The sequence below is a fragment of the Amphibalanus amphitrite genome, unplaced genomic scaffold (assembly GCF_019059575.1).
Source record: "Amphibalanus amphitrite isolate SeventyFive unplaced genomic scaffold, NRLGWU_Aamphi_draft 000047F_arrow, whole genome shotgun sequence".
NCBI lineage: Eukaryota > Metazoa > Arthropoda > Thecostraca > Balanomorpha > Balanidae > Amphibalanus > Amphibalanus amphitrite.
In genome coordinates this window covers 1,269,878-1,290,737 of record NW_024881543.1, presented here as the reverse complement: position 1 = coordinate 1,290,737, position 20,860 = coordinate 1,269,878, and the positions used below count along the sequence as shown (strand labels likewise).

The 20,860-nt window shown below is 48.5% G+C and overlaps 2 protein-coding genes across 2 annotated transcripts in view; one reads left to right on the top strand and one right to left on the bottom strand.

The window, feature by feature from the left end:
- LOC122377594 (dual oxidase-like) overlaps positions 1–20,402 on the top strand; it is a 49,558-nt gene extending 29,156 nt beyond the window's left edge. Inside the window, exons 6-22 of the mRNA XM_043357802.1 lie at positions 2,357–2,523; positions 5,126–5,244; positions 5,487–5,604; positions 8,519–8,728; positions 9,470–9,705; positions 10,183–10,384; positions 10,659–10,804; positions 11,185–12,126; positions 12,525–12,688; positions 12,973–13,347; positions 13,648–13,816; positions 14,071–14,234; positions 15,893–16,077; positions 16,430–16,594; positions 16,794–16,949; positions 18,373–18,501; positions 18,769–20,402. Of these exons, the coding sequence (XP_043213737.1) occupies positions 2,357–2,523; positions 5,126–5,244; positions 5,487–5,604; positions 8,519–8,728; positions 9,470–9,705; positions 10,183–10,384; positions 10,659–10,804; positions 11,185–12,126; positions 12,525–12,688; positions 12,973–13,347; positions 13,648–13,816; positions 14,071–14,234; positions 15,893–16,077; positions 16,430–16,594; positions 16,794–16,949; positions 18,373–18,501; positions 18,769–18,897 (3,776 nt within the window). The 3' untranslated portion in view covers positions 18,898–20,402. The remainder of the gene's footprint in view (positions 1–2,356; positions 2,524–5,125; positions 5,245–5,486; positions 5,605–8,518; positions 8,729–9,469; positions 9,706–10,182; positions 10,385–10,658; positions 10,805–11,184; positions 12,127–12,524; positions 12,689–12,972; positions 13,348–13,647; positions 13,817–14,070; positions 14,235–15,892; positions 16,078–16,429; positions 16,595–16,793; positions 16,950–18,372; positions 18,502–18,768) is intronic.
- LOC122377595 (glutathione S-transferase 1-like) overlaps positions 1–20,860 on the bottom strand; it is an 86,367-nt gene that overhangs the window by 63,941 nt on the left and 1,566 nt on the right. The window lies entirely within an intron of this gene.

The window sequence follows — 20,860 nt, the reverse complement described above, 5'->3', positions numbered from 1 at the left end:
TATTTGTCAGCTCTAGGACTTGCCCTATACCTATCTTGATTCCAAGCACAATCGTCGAGTGCTCCTGTACCCGCGACATTTTGTCCGGCTTCTCATCCATAGGTCGGCCATTCCCGCCGACCGGCCCCCAATCTGGGCCCCAATCGGCCGCGGCCCTGACCCCGGTCGGAATCTATACCAGTCCTCGTCTGATCAGGAGCCTGGCCGGCGGGCGTGAGGAGACATTACCGTCAAAACAGAGGCGCGGAGCGGTAGCCAGCCCCCGGGCGACCCGGGGCCGTCTCAGAGTGTTACAGTTCTCCGACTGCCGGGGGAGGTCCGATGGTATCTGTCCCTCTCTGGGTGGAGGGTTTCGGTTATCTCTACCATCGGAGACGAGCCATGTCGTTAACCGGCGGGGTTCGACTATTGGTTAGCGCTGGGAGCATCCCGCGCCCCATATAATTACTGAATCCGTCCCGCCAGTGATTGGCAAATTGCAGAATGGGAAATAAACGTAAAGATGACGGGAGCGACCCTGACCGAGGAGTTTATTCCAAACCATTCGGTCATATACCCGACTGTCGCCGGGGGCAAAGGCTGAGTTTACGTCGGGGGCAGCCGGCCTCCACTTGGCCTGTTGGGCTCACAAACTACCGTTCAATAAAATACGAGCCGATATCGACAAAATTATGGATTGGCAGTGTGGGTATACCTTCGCGTACCACCCCTGCGCTGTTTTAAACGCTGACATTGACTTTAGCGGTCACGAGTGCCATTAGGGATACGGCAGAGTGCTGCGAACATGATGGTTATGTCTCACCACAGAGCATCGCATTTACTCTGCTGTCGTATCTAGTAATAAACCTAGTTGGCTTACACCCAGGTCAAGATCATTGTCATGCGCCGCTATAACAGCGGATAGTTATATACATTTCGTTCTAACCTTCGAAAGAAAGAGAGTATAAAATGTCATACCATACTCTGTTATGGCCATAAAAAGCCCAGCCTTATCAGCGAATGGTACATATCACTAGATTGCCCCAGGAACATTTTCAGGTGCCATTTACACGTGAATGGCTTGTTACATATCCATCCTACATACAAAGTGGTGCTGTCGATGCTTGTTTAAAGCACTACTTTCCTCGATCAAAGGCCGTTAGCCCTCGCTGATACTGATCACAAATCGCTGTGTTGGGTCGGTAGATCATAGGAAGGTACCTTATCTTCGCCGTGCGGTACGTACAGTACAAGCACATATTTTAGGTTGCGCAATAAATAGGTGCGCAAATTACAGGACTATCAGAGTGGTCTGACAGCACCTGATTTACTAAGGATGCTGATTTGTTGTTCGTGCACACCTGACACTAATAAAGCGTCGCTGCCAAAATATAGGCTAGATGGGTGAATGTTTTTCTTCCGCTGGCTAATATTGTTATATTTCCACATTTTCATTGCATTGCGTAGATTTTAGAAAAGAAGAAAATTGTAATCAACTGTACGTTTTTTTTTTGCTCAACAGTTAACGTGCTGAATTATTTAAAATAATTAAACCACTTACGACTAACCACATCAACCATTAACTACATAGATGGCATTTGGAATAAAACACCATTCACCTTATTTTTATGCTCTATTTTAGCTTTAACAAGATCAATGGCTCTTCCTTCTGTAATTCTAACACACAAACTGCACATTTAGATCAATATCGTATGATTTATTGACATCCCATCACTTATGCGTCTCTATTATTGCTATTTTTAACGATTAACATCATCAAGGCGTCATTAGTTATAAATTGCCATCCATATACATCCAGCACTTGCATCTTCATCGAATTTCAACATTGAATGGCTGCGCATTCATCACTGATATTCATTTATGGCATCGCTTTGACTCCATCTGAGATCGACTGGTACCAAATATGGCAGTCGCTCCGTGTTTTGGCGAATGCGGTGCACTGCTTATGTTCCACTTGACTAATGACTACGTGGGAAGAGTTACGGGACTTAATCACAGACACAGTTAACACAGACAATTCATTTGTATTCCTTAAGAGCCGTCCCGCGGCACTTTGGCCCAGGGCGGTAGGATTGTGAGCATGATATACGGGCTTCACACGTCATTGACCGCATTGTGTGGGATTGTGCTCTAATGGGCTAATGGTCGAATGCTGTAATGGTTATTGCAGCAGAGCAAGAGACTGGGCATCTTCAAAGGGACTGAGGTGTTTTTATACGTTGCGAATTGTTTAGTTTGTTGAACGTTTTGTAATTATTTAAGCCAATAAGAAGTTCACGACTGAGCTTTCATCATAACTGACCACTAAATCTAACTATGCATCACCACCTGCTAACCCGCACCTATGTCGTCACAGTGCTGGGAGATGAGCGGACCAATCAGAACCCTGCGCTGCTGTCTCTGGGGATCTTATTCTTCCGCTGGCACAACAAGGTGGCTCTGCGCGCTCAGGAGGAGCACCCAGACTGGAGCGACGAGGAGGTGTTCCAGCGGGCTCGCCGCATCGTGGTCGCCACGCTTCAGGTCAGTGATCGGGGAGATCGGACTGATCTGATCAAAGATGGACGGACAGAGAGATCAGGGGTGAGATGGGGCGTGCAGGTGCGAAACGAGATGGTTTTAGGTCAAGAATGTGGTGAATGGGACAGATAGGGAACTGGTTTGGCTTGTGCGTCCTAGAATAAAATGGAGTATGTGTGTTGGTGAGGAGATAACAGATTAGCAGAAAGTTGTGAAATGTTGCGAGGACGGGGAATCTTTAAAACTTGTTGAAGTAGTATTTGCTCGAAAATGCAATATGAACACGGGAAGAGGATTTAAATCAGAAGGTAAATCGTAACAGATAATATTCATGTGTTATATTGTGACGCAAAAGTTCATTTAGTGCTCTTGCGGTAAAACAAATCACAGACACAACGTCTAGAAATCGTGAGGAGAGATCCGTAGACAACCTTACAAGCATGACACGTCGAAATTTAACGGATTTTTGTACGATTTGCGCATCAGCCAGCGTGTGTTGCGTCACTCTGCTTTGTCTCATCTGATCTCAGTTGCCCGCCATCGTACTTACAATCTGTGAGAACCATGTGAGGGTAAAGGACCTGACGACCGCTGCGTGCGGCTCACCAAACCAGTTCTGGGTAGAGGTGGCAAAATGTGGACCCGAGGACCCGGTCCAAAGAACCAGTCTGGACCCATATGGGTCCAGACCGGTTCCTGGAAAATTTCTGACGGGTCCAACCGGGTACTACCATAAACTATACATCTTGCACACCACACATTTTTGCAAAATATGAAGTGAATGAAGCGAATGTTTCTTTGCACACAGTAGCTCATAAGTATTCCCAGTGGGAAATAGGCTGTTTTACATGATGCAACTAATGATACATACAAGCAGTTTGTATTAATTGACTTTTGGGGAACGGGTCCAACTGGTTCCGATTCCAACTAAGACCGGGTCCGACTGGTTCCAGAAATGTCCAGCCGGGTCTGGTTCGAGTCTGGTTCCCAAATTTTTTATCTTTTGCCACCTCTAGTTCTGGGCTCTGTGCGGTCGCTGATCCTCTCGAGAGCACGGTATGCTTGATCTGGCCCGAACACCGGTCGAGCCGAGTACCCCGACGGCCTCGAATATGACGGCGTGTTTGCTGTTCTTACATGGCAGGCTATCATTAAACACGAGACTAGTCTTAATTCGGGCGCTGGTTTGTGATAAACACGTCTTGTCTGGCCATATTATCGGGCTTAGTAATGCTGCACTCTGAATCGAGAGCAATGGAATAGTCGCATAGCGTGCCGTATAACGTCTAATGAAGCTCGCCTCGCAGTAACGAGCGCCTCGTCAGGTGTTGCATTGGTCATGCATCCTTGACCAGCTAACGCTATCTCCAGTCTTTTATGTGACGGCTGGCGTCATGGTCAGACAGCGCCAGTGCCGACCACCGCAGCCCACAGAGAGCCTTGATGACAGAGTATTATTTAATAGTCGCGGGGCCGTGCTCACTTACACGGCGTCCCCAATCACAGTAACAAGTAAAGGGTGTTATCACTGATTGGATGATGATGAATCGTCAAATCATACTGCATACGACCTTCAGCCAGCTGATGCATTCGGAAAGGGAGACAAGCAAAGATAGAGGTTGTCTTTTCCGTCACGAGTCGCCCCACACAAACCGAATGTTAAGCGGTGTGGAGCGGTGGAAGTCTGTTCAGTTGTATTGACTCGTCTCTTTCGTTCAGCCCGTCCCGAAGATCGTTTTATTGGCCCTCTGTCTGAGAACGAAACAGTTATAGACCAAGGTAATGGCTTCGACGAGTTCGTTTACGGGGCATTTACGGAGGCACTCAGCCGGGGGGATCCAGATCATCCTTTGTGGGACCGGCCTCTCAGGGGTCTGTGATTCAGAGACCAGAGAACAGAGCTATGAACGACACTCAAACTCGCCGTAAAGACAGCGGCGGATACCGGCGGCTGTGCGCGCCCCAGTGTTCCAAGGATACGACTGGCGATCACTAGGTCCCGGGGGCTGACGAGGTTCGGTGATCGATTCGTGCCGCTCATAGCGCCAAAGAGCGGCACCATTTCCACACCTCTGACCTGACCTCGGCGCGATTGAATTCGCCTCCTCCGCGGCGCGCGGCGGGCCATGCATGCAGATGGATGATCAATAATCAATGACCTCAGATGGCCGAGCGCGGTAGCCGCAGGTGATGATACTCATTTGACGGATGAGCAGTTGCAACGCAGGTCACGTCCGCGTTTAACGGGAGGAGCCTGGGTTATCTCGATATCAAATTATTCGGCATCGGTGTATGTATGCGAGCAATCGGCCCTGTTCATTGTGTTTTCACAGAACGCCCATTTATTTTTCATGAGAAGGCTTATAGAAAAATACGAATTGTCATAACTGAAATCTTGAGATATTTTCAATCCTAAACATCGTATCTCAAATAAAAGGATCATGGTCTGTTAAACCCATAGTAAAATGTCAGCCGCATGCAGCATATGACAGCATACATTACCGATGACCTTGAACAGAAATCAATCATGTGAGCAATGCAGCTATAACAGACGGCGCCCTGCAATCGGAGAGTAATGGATTTGTCCCGTTCGGTGTTTGGACAGAACATCATCATGTACGAGTACCTCCCGGCCTTCCTCGGAGACACGGTGGAGCCCTACAAGGGGTACCGGGCCGACGTCCATCCGGGCATCAGCCACGTCTTCCAGTCGGCAGCGTTCAGGTAAGGAGGCTGGATCGTGAAGAAATCGGGGATGGGTTGCTTCTGTATAGATTTGATTATCCGTACTTTTACATATTTGAGTTTATCATGCCTTCACTTTTCCATGTAAATAAAGAATCGAACTCTCATTGCACATAATTATGTTGAAAAAACGTCCGAAAGTAAAATTAAACCTTTCTACCATGCAGATCAAGCCAAGTTAGTTGACATGGAAAATTCTAGAAGTTAACGTTAACCCACAGGTTCGGCCACTCGATGATCCCTCCGGGCCTGTACCGTCGGGACAACAAGTGCAACTACAAGCGGACCATCAGCGGGGACCTGGCGCTGCGGCTCTGCTCCACGTGGTGGGACTCGAACGTGAGTACTGAGTATTGGTCCCCCTCTCCAGACTTCCCACCGAGGTAGGGCTAACGTCGGGGGAACACGAAGGAAGGAAAGGCCGAACTACTTCAACAGTGACACAGCATAATGGGAGCGCACGTATCCCGGATATAGTACAGCCAGCTGTTAACCCGCGCGGGGCTGGGGGGGTAAATTTTACCCCCCCTCGCGAATTTTTGCGATATCTCAAAAACGGCGGCGCGCAGCGCCGCCAAACTTTCAGTACCTTTTCTTACATCAATTTGACACGTTCCTTGAAAATTTGAGCGAAAACCGTCGGAAAATTTTTGAGAAATTGACGTTTTAGTGACGTCATGTTCGCCATTTTCGCCTCAAAAACGGCAAAAGTTCAAACGCCGCTAACATCTTCATTTTTAAAGGAATCAAGACGTAACAAAAAAGGTTATACGTAATTTTACTTTGTCTATCAAATGGCTATCTAGGTTTTTTGAAAATTTTGGATTTTGGCCTAAATTTTTTCAAAAAACTGATTTTTTTGGGAAAATCATTATAAAATCCAAAATTTTGAGTCTATCGAAAAAACCGGAATATATGTCAGAGAAGTGGTCTATGTGCACCTACATACCAAATTTTAGAAGAATCGGTTCAAAAATGTGGGAGTTATGCAAAATTTTATGACGTCACGACATACAAAATTTTCGAAAAATGACTTTTTTGGAAGTTCTAGACCTCGTACGGAAACAAAAATAGCACCATTCGATTTGCCGTGAAAAACTGCATCAGATAGACACCTTTTTAGGCCTTAACAACCAACTTCAAAATTTGACCTCACTTGACCTGACCTTGACCTGACCTCGACCTGAAATTCATCCAGAGGTGGTCCATATCACTTATTGAGTGTGCCTATTGAATTCCATGAGTAAAATGACCCATAAAACATGTGTCGCACATGCCCTTTTCTATATTTTGTTTTTTGGTGACCTGACCTGACCTGACCTGACCTTGACCTTGACCTCTGAATGATATTGTATGCAACGAATATTGTCTTGGTAGCCTAAGAACACGTTTTGGGCGATCAGTCTCAGTCCATGACTCCATTCTTCGGCAACTACGGTGCAAGGCCGATACTGTAGAAACTTGCAATTTGTACCCTTGACCTGACCTTGACCTTGACCTCAAACTTTAAATTAAGTACATGTTTTTAGTAGTTCGTGATGAGAGCTTTCGATTGGCGTTTGAATTTTCCAAATCGGACCATTAGTTCGGGAGATAACAGGGGGGGTAAAATTTACCCCCCCCCCCCAGCCCCGCGCGTTCGGCTGGAGACCCCAGCCCCGCGCGGGTTAATGGGGCTGCAGCGATGCGGAAGCCATGTAGGCCAGTAACGCCCACTATGCCTTTGAACGGAACTTTGAGTGACGATGCACATTTCGGCCGAGCCAACGGGGTGATGAATTTCTCTCACCCGTTTTAGCCCACTCGCTACCTATGTACCTCCCAACCCTCACGACGACTCCAAGCCCAATCCTTGCTCTTTCACCCACGCCCACATGGGTACGCATTCATGCTCCTGGCTGATCATAGGTGCGCTTTGATGCCTGAGCGGCTCCTTCTGTTGGCCTCTAAAGCCGAGCGGCGGGCCCGTCCCGTCCGCCCCCCGGATTACCGTGTGAAGGTCGGTCGGAAAAGTCGTGACACCACACCCCGCAGTGGTCTCTGCAGCCGACCAATGGTCTGTCGTGTCTGGGGCAGGCCTGAAATAGGTACACCGCCGAGGTGGTATCTCGAGCGGGCCGGCTGCAAATTTGACACATTTCGAGCAGCCGCTGTGTTTGTTTTGAATCGTGTGCACATGAGCGAAACAGACTTGCAGTTTTTCTTTGCAAAATTTAGCTGGATTTATGTGGAGTTGATTCCAAAGCTGGTAGGCCTAAAATAAGTGAAAAATGTATGTGCGAAATAAATGAAGCTTTTTGGTGTGTAACAGACAATCCGCTTCTATAAATGAACTAACTGGTCAGCCCGGCTGCGGTCCAGAAGTGATAATGATATTCCGCGCTATTCCCGGACAGGAGGAAAGATCCTGCCACAAGGGAAGAACTCACCATAACATATTCACACATTCCGGCGTACCTCCTCCTCAGCCGTTTGTAATATCGTTCACCAAATCAGGGAAAATATACCCACAGAACGATGTCAAATTTGTTATCGCTCGTATTTAACCATCGTAGCTGCTTTACAGTTCTCATACCCGGTCTGACTGGGTTTGTCTGACAATACGAGTCCACGACCGACCCAGTGACGTAACTGTAGCCACCCCAGTGACGTATCACCGACCCAGGGACGGGCCGTGATAACAATCGTCCTCGCGTCTGACCGTGTCACCCGGCGCGACCGATGGCCGCCTGACAGACGACCGGTCACAGAGGTGGTCCTCGATGGATGACCCGGTCCCTCGCCGAGATCTAGCCCGCGAGGTTCAGGTGCCACAGTCGCACATAACCGCCACGGTCGCCGGCGGTTTCAATTATAGAGCCGGCGGGGAGGCCGGTCTTATGTTATGGTTTAAGCCGTAGTGATGGGAATTATGTGTAGACGTTATGAACGGTGTCACTGTGATCTTACCGGATCATCCATCTCGAACGTGAAATGAAAGATCACGGCGTGGAATCGCTCGATTCCTACAAATTGTTTTGAAGCTATGCCAATATCTAATTTTCTTCCTCTATCTCGGGCGCTTTGATATTAGAACTTTCTCTAGTGAATCGATATGAAACGGACCGAGCAATACGAGTAGATTATAGCCATAGGGAGATTAAAAGAAAAATATATCGGCCTGCTTGTGCATTAAATGTCATTATCGCCACTTTGCTTGGCATATGACTTTGTATGAGCCGTTCTCCCACCTTACACCCGTTATCCACCGCAGGACGTACTGGAGACCAGCACCATCGAGGAGCTGCTCATGGGCATGTCCTCCCAGATAGCCGAGCGAGAGGACGCCGTGCTCTGTTCAGACGTCCGTGACAAGCTCTTCGGTCCGATGGAGTTCTCCCGACGAGACCTGGGCGCCCTGAACATCATGAGAGGTCGCGACAACGGCCTGCCCGACTACAACACCGTCAGAAAGTGCTTCCAGGCAAGTGTTGAGGAAACGCCGTGGTTCCTTCGCGATATGTGCGATACAGTTTCCGAGCCGGGTGCCAGAGTCGGTTTGACGACAAAGATACCGGGCTAGACCTGGTGGGTGTGTCGGTGGATTTTATCTCGGGCGATAAAGGTACAGACACAATTGCACTGACAGGTAAATGACATGTTTTGCCGTTAGCAACCGTGGCTATCGGATAGTTAGTTCGTGATATGTGTCCAGAACAATTATATTCGTTGCTGGGTGCAGCCTTTATTTAATGTCGTTGTCAAACTGTCAGCTCTGCGGGGCGAAAAGGTGACCAGAGGACGTAACAATTTTAATTTTGTGCTCTTGAACTCCTCGTTATGGTCGTGCAAGCTGAACGTTACGCTGTAAAAATAAGGATACCATCTAGATCTTGCCATAAAATTAGCCAAGAAGCTCATGTCAGCGGATTACCGTTTGGGGAGGCTTATCGCGGCCAGGTAGCCAGAACACACCCACAAGACACTTGCATGTATCTATATTACATCGGGCTCAGCAGTGGAACACATAAAACCAAACTACCTCAGTGAGTCGCAAACAGAGCGTAATCCCACGTAATCCCCGTCACTGATCCGTTCCGCCCACTGGACATGATGTCGCCACTGGTCGTTCTGTTAGCTGATAAACGTGCCGCCGCAGTTGCTGCCGAATATTTACGCTCAGCACCTGATTTAGTAGCTGACCTGGGCTCCCACTGCTCCTCAGCTGCCGATCATCACCAACCTCACGGAGGCGAACCCGGAGCTGGCGGCCGAGCGGCCCGAGCTCTTCAAGGAGCTGATGGAAGCCTACGGGGACCAGGTGATGAACATCGACCTCTACGTGGGCGGCATGCTGGAGAGCCGCGACGGACCGGGAGAGCTGTTCAGGGCCATCATCAAGGAGCAGTTCCAGCGACTGAGAGACGCCGACAGATTCTGGTTCGAGAACACAGAGAACGGGTGAGTGTGACACATGCCCAGTGAGTGGTTAATGTAGTTGTGGTCATTGTTGTGGTATTACTTGCCGGTAATGTTTCATGATTGGGTGCAGGCCATGCGCTTAGTCACTTAAACGTAGAGCTAAAAATCTTCCCGAGGTAAACGCTGGTGCTCGGCTGGGAAGACATGAGCTATTCGCGTCTTGCAGAGAATTTCTCCGGCCGCAGCGGTGCTGTATGCCGTGCACTCTGAGCCGCGACTGAGTTCGTGACTGAGTAATTAAGTCGCGGTGGTTCGTGCAAGGTCAGAGATCGGGCAGCGGGCCGGCCGTGCAACGCTGCTCTTGATATGCTCGGTTTTAGGGCTGCAGGTAGCATTAGACCTCATAGGTATTACGTTATCGTGCCAGTTTTAGAGCACTCGCCTGTGGTTTTGCATGTGGAAAGTTCAACTTTCTTATCAACTTTCACATTCGCTTTCATCGACCTTTGGTTACAGCATCTTCACAGAGACCGAAGTGGCAGCGATCAAGCGAGTTCATCTGTACGACATCATCCTCTCGACGACCAGCATCAAGCGCGGAGACCTGCAGGAGAACGTCTTCTTCCACATGGCGGACGACCCGTGTCCGCAGCCGAAGCAGCTCAATGCCAGCCAGATGGAGCCCTGCCGCCTGCTCAGTGGTCACGATTATTTCCAGGTGGGTCACTTGGAGCGGGTCGTGCGAGACTGTCTGGTGGAGATCGCTTGAGAGACTCGAGTGACGTAGCAGTCACGGTTCCACGATGTTCTTTACGACACCTCGGTTACATATTTGTCACCTGATGCAGCTAATTGCATTTGCATGCACACGTCCCGTCCCATCTTCTATCCGAGCGAGCTATCGTAGTGGTGCTGTCTCATGGCACTCAGTGAAGCGTGACCCGCTTATGGGAACGCTGTGTACTGACGGACTGGCACATTTGCGGTGCTAGGGGAACGAGGTGACCTACATCTACGCGTGCATCTTCCTGGCCGCCGTGCCGCTGCTCACCATGGGAGCCGCCTACGGCGTGGTAAAGCTGCAGAACCGCAAACGGCGCCGCTACAGGATGAAACAGGAGGAAAACAACAACGGCAGGTCAGCACTGCGCTCACTTTCACTCTCAGAGTCGGCGAGCAACGGGGGATATGATTCAGACAAATTTGATGCAGGATGTGAAATTCAAATCGGTTGCAGTGCCATGTTGTGTGCAACTGAACACTAAGCCTGCCTGATCACGCCTAAAACTGGGAAACAGCGTCAATTTCAGCTTAAAATAAAACCACGGGTAGAGAATGGAAGGCTATACCCTGCTCTTCGATGTAATCACCGTTATTTAAATTCCCATTGAACAGTTTTTAAACCAGCGTTTGCACTTTTGAAGCATGCATTATCCCATCTTTTATCGTGTACCAATCAGCTGTCTGCTATCTCCAATGTTATCTCTTCTGATCGCTGACGTGACCTTTCGCCGACAGGTCCACAGACAAGATGTTCGTGACAGAGTGGCTGCACCAAAACCACCGACGAAACGTCAAGATCAAGTTCGGCCCGGACGTGGCCTTCCACACCGTGAACCGCAAGGGCGTCAAACTGCGCACGGCGCGCTTCAACAGCGTCGAGACGGTGGTGGTTGAGGTGACCGAGGATCGCAGGAGCAAGCCCATGTGTCTGGTCCGTGTGCCCAACGATCACGACGTGGTGCTCGACTTCGACTCGGTGAACTCGAGGAAGAGGTTCCTGGCGAAGCTGGAGCACTTCCTGGCCGGTCATCACAAGACGATGGAGACTGTGTCCACCTACAAGGAGCAGATGCTACAGAACGCTGACACGAAAGAGCGCAGACAGAAGCGACTCGAACACTTCTTCCGTGAGGCGTATTCGCTCTCGTTTGGTCACAAGCCTGGCGAGAAGAAGGTTGAGGTTTCTAACGACATCATCATGGTGATGCGCACCTCGCTGACAAAGCGAGAGTTCGCCAGCGCGCTGGGCATGAAAGCAGACTCTGTGTTCGTGCAGAAGATGTTCAACGTCGTGGACAAGGACGGAGACGGTCAGATCAGCTTCCAAGAGTTCCTGGAAACAGTGGAGCTCTTCTCGCGGGGAACCATCGACAACAAGCTGCGCATCATCTTCGACATGTGTGACAACGATCGTAACGGCACCATCGACAAAGACGAGCTGTCCGAGATGTTGCGGTCGCTAGTGGAGATCGCCAAGACCAACAGTCTGACGGACGAACAGGTGGATGACCTCATCGACGGCATGTTCCGGTCCGCCGGTCTCGAGGAGAAGGACGTCATGACTTACGAGGACTTCAAGCTGCTCATGAAGGAGTTCAAGGGCGATCTGGTGGCGATCGGACTGGACTGTAAGGGCGCCAAACAGAACTTCCTCGACACGTCAACCAATATCGCCCGGTAAGTGTCGCTGCAGTGCTCCGATCGTGACAAATGGCAGTCGTTCTCACGCCTGATTGGTTTTCCTCGCGTGTACGCCGTACGGTCTTGGGAGATAATATAGCCTGATCTACGGGAAATTCATAGCTAATCCTGTGGATCGTAGGCATTAGCACCGTCGTGCTTTTACGTGCTCTTCAATGAGCTGTTTACTCAAGGACGTGAGTGCGACTCACAAACAGCACAACGTAGATTTTCTGCGCGTAATTGATTCCATTAGGTAAACTAGATTAATACAATCCCACGTTCAGTCTCCTCCATGCGAAATATTCCTGCATTGTTTCCTTCCCACCGATCATAGCTTTAACTTGCACCGGAAGACTGACCAATGACACAACTCCCGTGTTTTTCCTGTGCAGAATGCCGAGCGTGCTGATGGAACAGGCCAACGAGCGGCGGGAGCACTGGTTCTGGAAGAGGTGGGACGCCTGGGTCACCTTCCTCGAGGAGAACCGGCAGAACATCTTCTACCTCTTCCTCTTCTACGTCATCACCGTCGGACTGTTCGTCGAGAGATTCGCATGTGAGACATTATGATAAACCTATTTGTCGTCTTCGGATCACAACATGCGTACAATGCCTCAGCATTACTTTCTATGAATTGATGTTAAGGCATGTCGTCGTACAAATTATAATGACACCTTAAAAACGTCGCTGTAGGTACCTAATGGCATTCGAAGGGCTTCTGGTTTTCAGGCATCAAGTCTTGCTTGCGTCTATTTCGCGGTCTTGAATTGAAGGCATTGTGTGCCACTCCCGCTCTAAACTTAGCCCTAACTGACCTCGCGTGTGGTCCCGTCCCTGCAGTCTACTCGTTCCAGGCGGAGCACACCGATCTGCGGCACGTGATGGGTGTGGGTATCGCCATCACTCGCGGCTCGGCGGCCTCCCTCTCCTTCTGCTACTCGCTGCTGCTGCTGACCATGTCCCGTAACATCCTCACCATGATGAAGAACTACTCGATCCAGCAGTACCTGCCCATCGACTCCCACATCCAGTTCCACAAGATCGTGGCGTGCACGTCGCTGTTCTTCACGGTGCTGCACTCTATCGGCCATCTGGTGAACTTCTATCATGTGTCGACCCAGAGTCTGGACAATCTGCGCTGTCTGCTCACTGAAATGACGTTCCAGAGTGATGCCAGGCCAGGCATCGGCTACTGGCTCTTCTGCACACTCACCGGTATGTGGCTAGATTGTTAACGAATGTCTGAGTGTCTTAGCGAGGTATTTGATTTGCATATCTACGTATAGTCTACAGCAATCGTTTGCAACCTTCGATGCAAACTAAACAGTCAAATCAGACATTTGAATCGTAAACTTTCCAAGGGACTTTCTTGTTTTCTTGAAATCGTCAGCTTTGCATTCTACCAAGTGGTGGTGGTACTTAGAGCACATTTCAATGATAAATGAAAAATATAAATCGTTTTAAAAACGTACTCAATTGCTTGCAAACTGTATAATGTGACATATTTCGTTTCAGGTACAACTGGCATCATCCTATACTGCATCGTGATGATAATTTACATCTTTGCGCATCCTTTGGTGCGCAAGCGGGCGTACAAGTACTTCTGGTACTCACATTCGCTCTATTACCTGCTCTACATCTTCTCCCTGATCCACGGACTGGCTCGGCTCACGGGCGCACCCAGGTAAGAACATCGAGGGATTACATCTAAATGCATCAATTAGCACTGTTTCAAAATTAATTGTCAAAATTAACTCTGGGCGATAAAACCTTATGGGGGTAAAGAGATCGTTGCAGAATGCGCAACAAACATGAATTCGCTTAGGCAATATATTAGATCGATAAACGGTCTTTCAAGTGATACAAAGTGGCCCTCGAACCTTTCCTCGTTTTCGTATACCGTATCTGATGTATTCATCACTATTTGTTGCGTTCTAGATTCTGGATGTTCTTCGTGGGACCGGCCGTTGTCTACACGTTCGACAAGATCATCAGTCTGCGCACCAAATACATGGAGCTGGACATTATTGAGACGGAGCTGCTGCCGGGCGATGTGCTCAAAGTCAAGTTCTACCGGCCGCCCAACTTCCAATACCACTCGGGTGAGTACATGAGTGCGAATCTCTGCATCTTTTATTCATTTGTGTGCCAGAAAATTATTAATATGTTACATATTAATGAGCGGTTCAATAACGTTGCACGTTGTTTGTCACCATTGCGCTAGACGATGTCGAACAAATCTGCGCTCGTTTGCTTTGGGATTATTATCGTTTTGCTATGTCATGTCTCGTTTAGCCCCGTTTTACCTTTCCCTACTGGTACACGTGAATGATTTATGACTCTATGTAGATTGTAGATGGTTTCCTTTTCTCGGCCGTCTTATTCCTTGCTATCCAGGCAGCGTGTTTTCGGAGAATATACAGGGTGTCCCAGAAGTCTTGAAGCTTTTTTATTTTTGTCGTGTGACCTTGCTATGCCACCGATTAAGACGAATCATGCCTCAAACGAAAGAGAATGAACTGAAATTTTGTATTTTCATGCGTAGAGCACCACTTTAGTCAGGTGGCCCCCGTTGTGAGTCGCACAAGAACGAGCGCGAGAGATCACGTTCTTCGCTGCCGCCAAGATCTCCCGGTTTGCGAAACACCGGTGTCGCCATGCCCGTTTCTTGTCAGCTTCAGAGTCTTATTCCCTGGAGCGAGCGACATAATATTAGCCACATACATTTCCAACGGGTTGATATTTGTTTTAGCACCATAATAATGCGACGAATCAAAGGATTACAACGTGCTGTTGCTTAGCGCGCTCAAGCAGCTGAGCCTTATTTTCGTAATGGATGCGTGCAAACATGTCAGGAGACTTTCTGATCAGTAATTCATTATGTTGCTAATGTTTTCTCGGAGATCCAATACTCTGTTTCCTGGCTCACTTCATGAAATAAGGCTCTGAAGCTGACCAGAAACGGGCATGGCGACACCGGTGTTTTGCAAACCGGGAGATCTTGGCGGCAGCGAAGAACGTGATCTCTCGTGCTCAATCTTGTGCAACTCACAACGGGGCCACCTGTCTAAAGTGGTGCTCTACGCATGAAAATACAAAACTTCAGTTCATTCTCTTTCGTTTGAGGCGTCATTTGCCTTAATCAGTGGCATAGCAAGGTCACACGACAAAAATAAAAAAGCTTCAAGACTTCTGGGCTGGGACACCCTGTATTTGATATCTTCATGTATGGTACTTTTGGCTGGCGTGCTGGAGAGTCGTTTCCTGGAAACCTTTCCCGTGTACGGTGCCGTTTGAAAGGAAATCCCGGAGATTAAGGGGTTTTGGTTTCCCCAATTCAACTGTCATGGTCAGGAAATCTCAAACTGGCGCCAGACATGATCGGAAGCCGGTCAAACGAGGGCCAACTATTAGTCATATATCGTGTCTGCTAAAGCCAGAATGACAATATCCTTGCCACCGACGATGTTCTGTACCTATCTCAAATATATCCGCCATAATAATCAACTGTTTCAATGTCCCCAATGACAACGTTATGGGACAAACGAGAGCTAATCAAGATATCATCAATGTCCGTTGAGATGGGCAGAGATCACTTTGAAGTTTGAACCAACCATCGAACTATACCTCATAAATGATACGCATGGCTACGTTTAGGCACCGCACCAGTACTTTCCTAAAACCAATCCGAAAGTAATTACTGTTGCTCGGTGGCGAACGACCGTTTACTTACCCCCGCTTCCCTTGCCCGTTTTTCCAGGCGAGTGGGTTCGTGTGAGATGCACGGCAGTGAGTCACGAATACCACAGCTTCACACTCACCTCGGCACCCCACGAGAACTTCCTGTCGCTCCACATCAAGGCGCAGGGACCCTGGACGTGGAAGCTGCGGAACTTCTTCGACCCCATCAACTACATACCGGAGGAGAATGGACTGCCGCCGAGGGTAAGTGCATCAAGTGTTCAGATCATATTTCTCATATGATATATAACGAAGGAAATTCGACGTTTTAAATGTATAGTGCCACACTTTGTGGTTGACGTATTTTTTTAATTTAAATAAGATTTTATATAAAATTTTATATTTCAATATAAAATTTCATGCACAAGTCATTAGAACATAATAATTTACGATCACGGAGTCAATAAAAACAAATCAATAAAACGTTAGAAACGTTATTTGGTTTGTGTTGTCAAGTCTTGTTATGTTCGACAAACATTCGCGCAACCACATCTTACTCTCTAACCCATCTGCTTCCCGTTCGGTAACGGCACCGTAACACGTTCCCGTTCATCAGATCCGTCTGGAGGGTCCGTTCGGAGGCGGTAACCAGGACTGGTACAAGTTCGAGGTAGCCGTGATGGTCGGCGGAGGCATCGGCGTCACCCCGTACGCCTCCATCCTCAACGACTTGGTGTTCGGCACGTCCACCAACCGCTACTCGGGAGTCTCCTGCAAAAAGGTACGTCATAAGCTGGCCCCCGATACTGGTTTCTTACGATGTAAGAACTGTATGTGAGTGATGACTGGGCTTGCTGAAATTACTTACGAAGAAGTAATTGAGGGAGGAATGCCCTGTATTGTTCTCGATTCTCACAATGCACGAGTTCACGAGCATCGCGTAGACTACAAACTAAAGACGTATGACGTGCTTTCGTCAGGTATACTTCCTCTGGATCTGCCCGTCACACAAGAGTTTCGAGTGGTTCATCGACGTCCTGCGAGACGTGGAGAAGAAGGACGTCACACAGGTCCTGGAGATGCACATCTTCATCACGCAGTTCTTCCACAAGTTCGATCTGAGAACGACCATGTTGGTACGTCAAGGCGTCCAAATGATACTTGCCATGGGCGGGTGGTCTAGTGCGTTCAAATGTTTTGCTTCGCTTATTTTGTGGCGGATAACACGTTTAAAAGTCGGGCACTTCTTAACCCGCGCCCCGTAGGGCTACCGGCGGACCCTACCACCCGTAGGGGGGGGGGGGCCGTTTCGGCCCCCCCTAAGATCTCGGAAAGTTACCGGCCGATTTTCAAAATTCAAACGGCGTTCGATAGCCCCACCCGGGAACTACCTTGTGACCAAATTTCATTGACCTAGGTCAAACCGATGACGTCACAGGTCAGGTCAAAGGTCAGATTTTCACCGTTCACAGGCAATTCAAGAAATGTGCTGTGAAAGCGAGTAAATTGGTAATTTATTGAAAACCATCGATGGTACATTGTTCGTCAAACACATACTTTGTTATCTGAGGTCACTGATACCAGGTCAGGTCACAGCGAGGTCAGGTCACCGGGGGTCACAATATGAATGTGTCGTGTGATACATGTTTTATGGTCCATTTTACATGACAAATGCGATTATGTGGGTTAGGCAGCCTTTGGGGCCAGCCTAGGTCACGTTTTGGTGAAGGTCAGGTCAAGGTCAGGTCAAATTAGGTCAAATTTCAAAGTTGATATTTTTGCATAAAATGGGTATCGATTCGATGCAGCTCGTCACGGGGAGTCTAATGGTGGCCTTCGTTTTGCTCTACGAGTTCTAGAATTGCCAAAAATTGAGTTTGAAAATTTGACGTCATCATTTTCGAACAGTTTTTTTCGCTATAACTTGGCCAAAAAACGAGGTATCGATCTGAAATTTGGTATGTAGATAGAAGACGGTAGGCACTATCACATATATTCCGTTTTTTTTTTAAACTCAAAAAACTTTTTGGATTTTTTGGCGAATATATCAAAAAAATGCTTTTTTTGATTTTTGGGGGTCAAAACTACAAAATTTCAAAAATTCGAGATAGCAGTTTTGTAGCCCTGTCAATTTTACACCTTTTATGTCTTGATCATTTTTCTGTATCTTCAAAGCTGTAGTCCTGACAGGTCTTCTCGCGAAGGTCTTTTTTCGGTCGAAAATGACAGAACATGACGTCACTCTGACGTCATTTGTGGCCAACCTATCATAGCCTCTGGAAAAATTTTTGGTCACAATGTGTAAAATTGATGCCCGGAGGGGTCCTGAAAGTTTGGTGGCGATATCTCCAGCCGTTTAGGAGATATCGACCGAAAAGGACAGGGGGGGCCGTTTCGGCCCCCCCTACGGGGCGCGGGTTAATCCAAAGACAATCAATCAAAATAGTCAAAGATAATATGTGCAATAGTATTTCATTCATCGTTAATTGTTAGTGATCCACTCTTCGCATTCCTTTCGGGGTCACCACTGGTGTTAACACATGTCTCACTTTCTTGCAGTACATTTGCGAGAACCACTTCCAGCGTCTCTCGAACCGCTCCATGTTTACTGGCCTGAAGGCCGTCAACCACTTCGGACGACCCGACATGGCGTCCTTCTTCAAGTTCATCCAGAAGAAGCACAACTACGTAAGCTATCTGTGACGCGCTTATTCGATTAAGCGAACTCTATGTATAGTGTGGCAGGCTTGCTTTGTCAGGTTGATATAATAACTGACCGAATGGAATAAAACGACTGGCCCAGTCATCGAAATTTCAAATTTCCACTCTCAAGATTACTTGCGTCTGTTGCCTGTACCTCCCTACTGTTGTTATTGACGTCTTGTTAACCTATCTCGGTACCTCTGCAGGCAGTTAAACAGGCAGTTTCTGACCCTTGTCTCCGTTTACCACCAGGTCTCCAAGATCGGCGTGTTCAGCTGTGGCCCGCGTCCGCTGACCAAATCGGTCAGCACGGCATGTGATGACGTCAACAAGGGCCGCAAGCAGCCCTACTTCATCCACCACTTCGAGAACTTCGGCTAAACAACAACGCTAGAGCGAGGAAGAGCCCGACTCGGAGCTGAGGGCCCGTGTAGAGACTACCTGTCCCCTGGCGAGGCTATCGCCCTCCGGGCCAGGCTGACACGAGTCGGGTCACTGCTGTAGGTTCATGCGGTGGGTTGAAGGACTTATAACCCTGGAGGTTGAATAACTCTGCAGCATGATGCTGTCGCCGCCAAGAGACTCTCATATGACACAGCCAAGAGTCATGCCAAGATATAAGTGTGTGTGTGTGCGTGAGTTTGCTTGCTTAGGTGAAAGGGTTGAAAAGTGCGAGCTTGTGCGCGTGATTTATAGAAGCATTCGTGTTTGAGTGTGCGTATGCTGATGCACTTGCTACGCCTATGGGTGCCGAGCATCTCACGGGCTGGTGGTAGCGTATATTAGACCGGATGAACTTGAGTGAGAAGCACGTGAGGACCCATATCGTGGCTCAAGGTCTGGCTCACCCTCTAGTGACCTGGACAGACTCCGAATCCACGCAGTCGCGAAGGTGGTGTGACTGTGATCTAGACTGGACACTATGCCAGCACTACGCCTTGCACTACGCGAGAGTGACGTGAGCACTACGCCGGGATTGAGCATGTGAATCGATGTCATCACCATACAGACAAAAACAGATTGTCACTCGGAGACAGGACATAGTGAGACTACACCACAAGCTTCAGGACAACGAGCGAAGTGACCCTGTCGAAGCGTCCCTGGGTCGGAACGGTCGCGTTCTGAGATCGTGTGCCGGACTGTTCATGTGCAGAGGCCCACGGGCTGGTGCCTTTGCGGTGTTGTAGCGGGTAGGGGTGGGTTTAGTCAGGGGATTGTGCTGTCGGCTCCGACTGTCGGGAGCGCGGATCGGCAGAATTTGCCGCGCAAGGTTACCTATGTCCCTCAATAGGAATTAGGATAAGATTGGACTACCATGGGAGTGGGACATTTTCAAATCGGAGGACTATGCCGACATGGATATTTTAAAAGCGGGCTGATTGGCGCCGATATGTCAAACAAGTGTGTCTTTTTAACGTTACTTTTCTTATCATTTCATATTCTACGTTTTACTGTGGCCTATTTTTTTAGCGCAGTCTGGAAAAACAACGACAACACTGTCGATAGAAACGTTGTCCGTAAACTTCCTGCGCCGCCAGCGTGATGTATTCCGTTCGTAGATAAGACACATGTCTTTCGTAATTAAAGTATATAAGTGAACCGTTTTGCGGCTCGATATTTTTGTAATATGCGATTGTATTGATGACCGTATGGTGCGGACGCTGCAGTTTCATGTGCCTGAACGAGGAAAAGGTGTGAAAGCGTGCATGACGCCTGTATTAATTTATTTATTTTCGGCGAGAATGAATAGTTGGTGTAACCTATTGCAGCTGCGCACATGCCTTCCGCCAGGTATTGTAAGTGCCCAGCTCCGAAATATCCAGCATGGGTATTTGCCATAACATGGGATGATTCTGAGACGGAAAATAAAATTAGAATCATACAAATGTTTGCATAGTTCAAATGTGTGAAGGTAATAGCCATATAGGTATGTTTGAAATGCCTTCCTCCGTGGCGCTTTATACGCGCCGTTTAGACGTTTCGTCGCCAGCTATCAATATCGCTGTGCGATAGCCAGCTTAGCTATAGCCAATAGCTAGGCTATGCTCTGCTTTTCTACGGCCCCCGGTAAGTATCACACAGCACCACCTGGCGGCCGGCGCTGAACTACTATCGTCGACTGCGACGAGCCGTCGGTGGCGACGGACGACGGCCACGACTCCGATTGGAGTGCCGTCTCGGCTTGGCTCGTGGTTATCACGGATTTCACACGGGCCCTGTACAGGAACTGTAGAGGAACCTTTGGTGAAAAGACGCAACAGGTTGTGCATGGATGCTTTGCGCAGAAACAAACGTCTGGCTAAGTGACTAAGAAGCAAATCTAAAAGGCGTCGGAACTTCTGAC